The 2,320-nt window shown below is 37.5% G+C and overlaps 1 protein-coding gene across 1 annotated transcript; it reads right to left on the minus strand.

The window, feature by feature from the left end:
* Positions 1 to 257: 257 nt before the first annotated feature.
* LOC134215380 (insulin-like growth factor-binding protein complex acid labile subunit) lies at positions 258 to 2,320 on the minus strand. The gene is made up of 2 exons (XM_062694582.1): positions 2,187 to 2,320; positions 258 to 2,124 (listed from the first exon to the last, which is right to left on the minus strand). The coding sequence occupies exons 1-2, from the start codon at positions 2,213 to 2,215 to the stop codon at positions 849 to 851; spliced, it is 1,305 nt and encodes a 434-aa protein (XP_062550566.1). The 5' UTR covers positions 2,216 to 2,320; the 3' UTR covers positions 258 to 848.

Genomic DNA, 2,320 nt, shown 5'->3' on the forward strand with positions numbered 1-2,320 from the left:
ATAATTTACTACCCAACACGGACACTAGCCAGAAGAACGAGAGCTGAATTTCACCTGGGTTGTTATTGTGGTCCCCTCTTATGCGCTTGTGTTGACCCATTGCCGCCGTGAGCTGTTTATTATCCTTTCTGAACGGCGCCCCTTAGTGAGCATGATAACAAGAAATTATGATTTAATGTGCTGGGGCGTCATCATTTGAGTGCGAGAACTGTAGTAAATTAATAATATCTAAGTCATACTGTAATTGAAAACTTTGTAATTGATTTTCCGAAGGCCAAATATGAACAATGATAAGAAATAGGGGGAGAATCTATCAAAAAATACATTTCAAATCCAAAACAGTATACCCCCGCTTATCCGATGACTTGTTAGTACTGTACAAAAATTGTAAACACTTATTTGAATATTTTGTGTTTTTAATTTTGTGTTATGGGTTTATTTTGGTTCGTATTTCTTTTGGGGAAAAATATTATTGTGTAGAAAATTTTGCATTCATTTATAGTTTTGATTAATTTATGCAAGTTTCGTATTTTATTCTTCCAATTTTGATCTGTTATGAATTTTATTTATCTTAATTGTAATAGCATTACATGCAATTACAATTTTTGCAACTGCTAATATCGTAAAGGTTTTTAGAAAATTCTCTCAAGTCTGTAAAAATTTCACATTTTTTAGAGAAATTTTATATTTATTTGTTGCTTCTAACCTGTATCGGCAATTTTCAAATTGTTCATAGTTAATTTCTTATTTTCTTTGGAAATTTTATGTTGATGCCATTCCGTATTTGAATGTAGCTTCTTCCATCAAATAAGATAGGAAAATTGCCCGTCGCACATCACGAACTAATCCTAGGAGCAGCAAATACCATTCATCAAACGTTGTCCTTTCTTACATTTGTCGACGGTAACTTTGTGTTCGGCCATCGCATATTTGAGTTCTTTCATCAGCGGCGCAATGTTGTCGCACTTGAAATCGTTTCCTTCGATCGTGAGCCGCACCATTACGGGGAATTTGTCGCTAAAATCCTTAGTCTGTAATGTGGTGAGTTTATTGAACCCCAGATCCAGCTTGATGATTCTTGGTAACGTCTTTAGTACATCCAGATTTAGTTGCGTCAGTTGATTATGGGATAAGTGAACGTATTTCAAATAGGTCCAAGGTGTGACTAAGGTGTTGGAAAGGGTTGCCAGTCGGTTTCCATCCAGCTTAAGAAGAATCAGGTTCTTGAACTTGGTCACAGATTTAAAATCGACGGTTGCGATTTCGTTGTATGACAGATCCAGGGTTACAAGTTTGTTGAAACTTGGAATTTGGTCCATGCTGGTCAGCTTGTTATGTGACAAACGAAGAAAAATAAGCTGCGGCTCCTTTCCAATTACTTGAATTGATTGAACTTGATTATTCGATGCCACCAACTTTCTCAAGTTTTGAGGAATATTGACCACCTTCAATCGGTTGAAACTGACATCTATGACGTCCACCGACCATTCTCGTAGAAATTGTTTTAGATCAAACTTTTGAATAGCGTTGTGTGAAACATTCACAGATACTAACGATGTACAGGATTCGAACTGTGAGTCATCAAGTTTTGATAGAGAGTTGTGTTGTAGATCCACGCTTTCTAATGACGTTAGTGGAGCAAAAACTTTACTGGGAAGCATCGAAATTTGATTGCTATTTAGTTTTAGCACAGTCAGGTGACTCAATCCACTAAATGCCCTTTCCTTAACTTCACTGATGCTGTTTTGAGAGAGGTCCAAGCTTGTAATTTTGTTTGCAGTTTCGAAAACATCATCGTCCAATAGTTGTATTTTGTTCGCAGTGAGATTTACCTCTCGAATGTTGGTGGCGCTGGAGAATGATCCAGTGGGTAAAGTTTTCACTCCACTGTGACCAGCGTCGTACTGCTCAAGGGCTGGGAATGCTCGGAATACTCCGTTTGGTACAGAAGATATTGATGATTGCTCAAATTTTACATTTCTCGGAGGTTTTCCAATGGAAGCGAATGACGTGGATTGATCGTCGGGCTTGAGTTGGACACCACGAAATACGCATATTTGGTCTCCATCGTATGTGCACTTATATTCCCTTGCTTCCAAACATACTGAAATGCAGCAGATGATACTGAAATTGGATAGAATTAATAATTTGGATTATGTTGAGCATCGAGCAATCATATTTTTTACGCAAATAATCGGAACGCCTTTGAAGCCATGTTCGTTTCACTGGAAGTATTGAATGCAAACTGAAGTGAGGGCTTATCAATGCTACTAGCTTCATATGGAATTACCCGTTATCTGTTGTTTTGTAAAGCTTATGC

This window comes from Armigeres subalbatus, chromosome 2 (assembly GCF_024139115.2).
Source record: "Armigeres subalbatus isolate Guangzhou_Male chromosome 2, GZ_Asu_2, whole genome shotgun sequence".
NCBI lineage: Eukaryota > Metazoa > Arthropoda > Insecta > Diptera > Culicidae > Armigeres > Armigeres subalbatus.

What these genes read in the sequence shown, in the direction of transcription:
- LOC134215380 (XM_062694582.1), bottom strand. Translation starts at nt 2,215, where the DNA reads ATGGCTTCAAAGGCGTTCCGATTATTTGC. An exon ending in AAGGCGTTCCGATTATTTGC is followed by an intron (nt 2,125 to 2,186) that starts GTAAAAAATATG and finishes ATCCAATTTCAG; the next exon opens with TATCATCTGCTGCATTTCAG.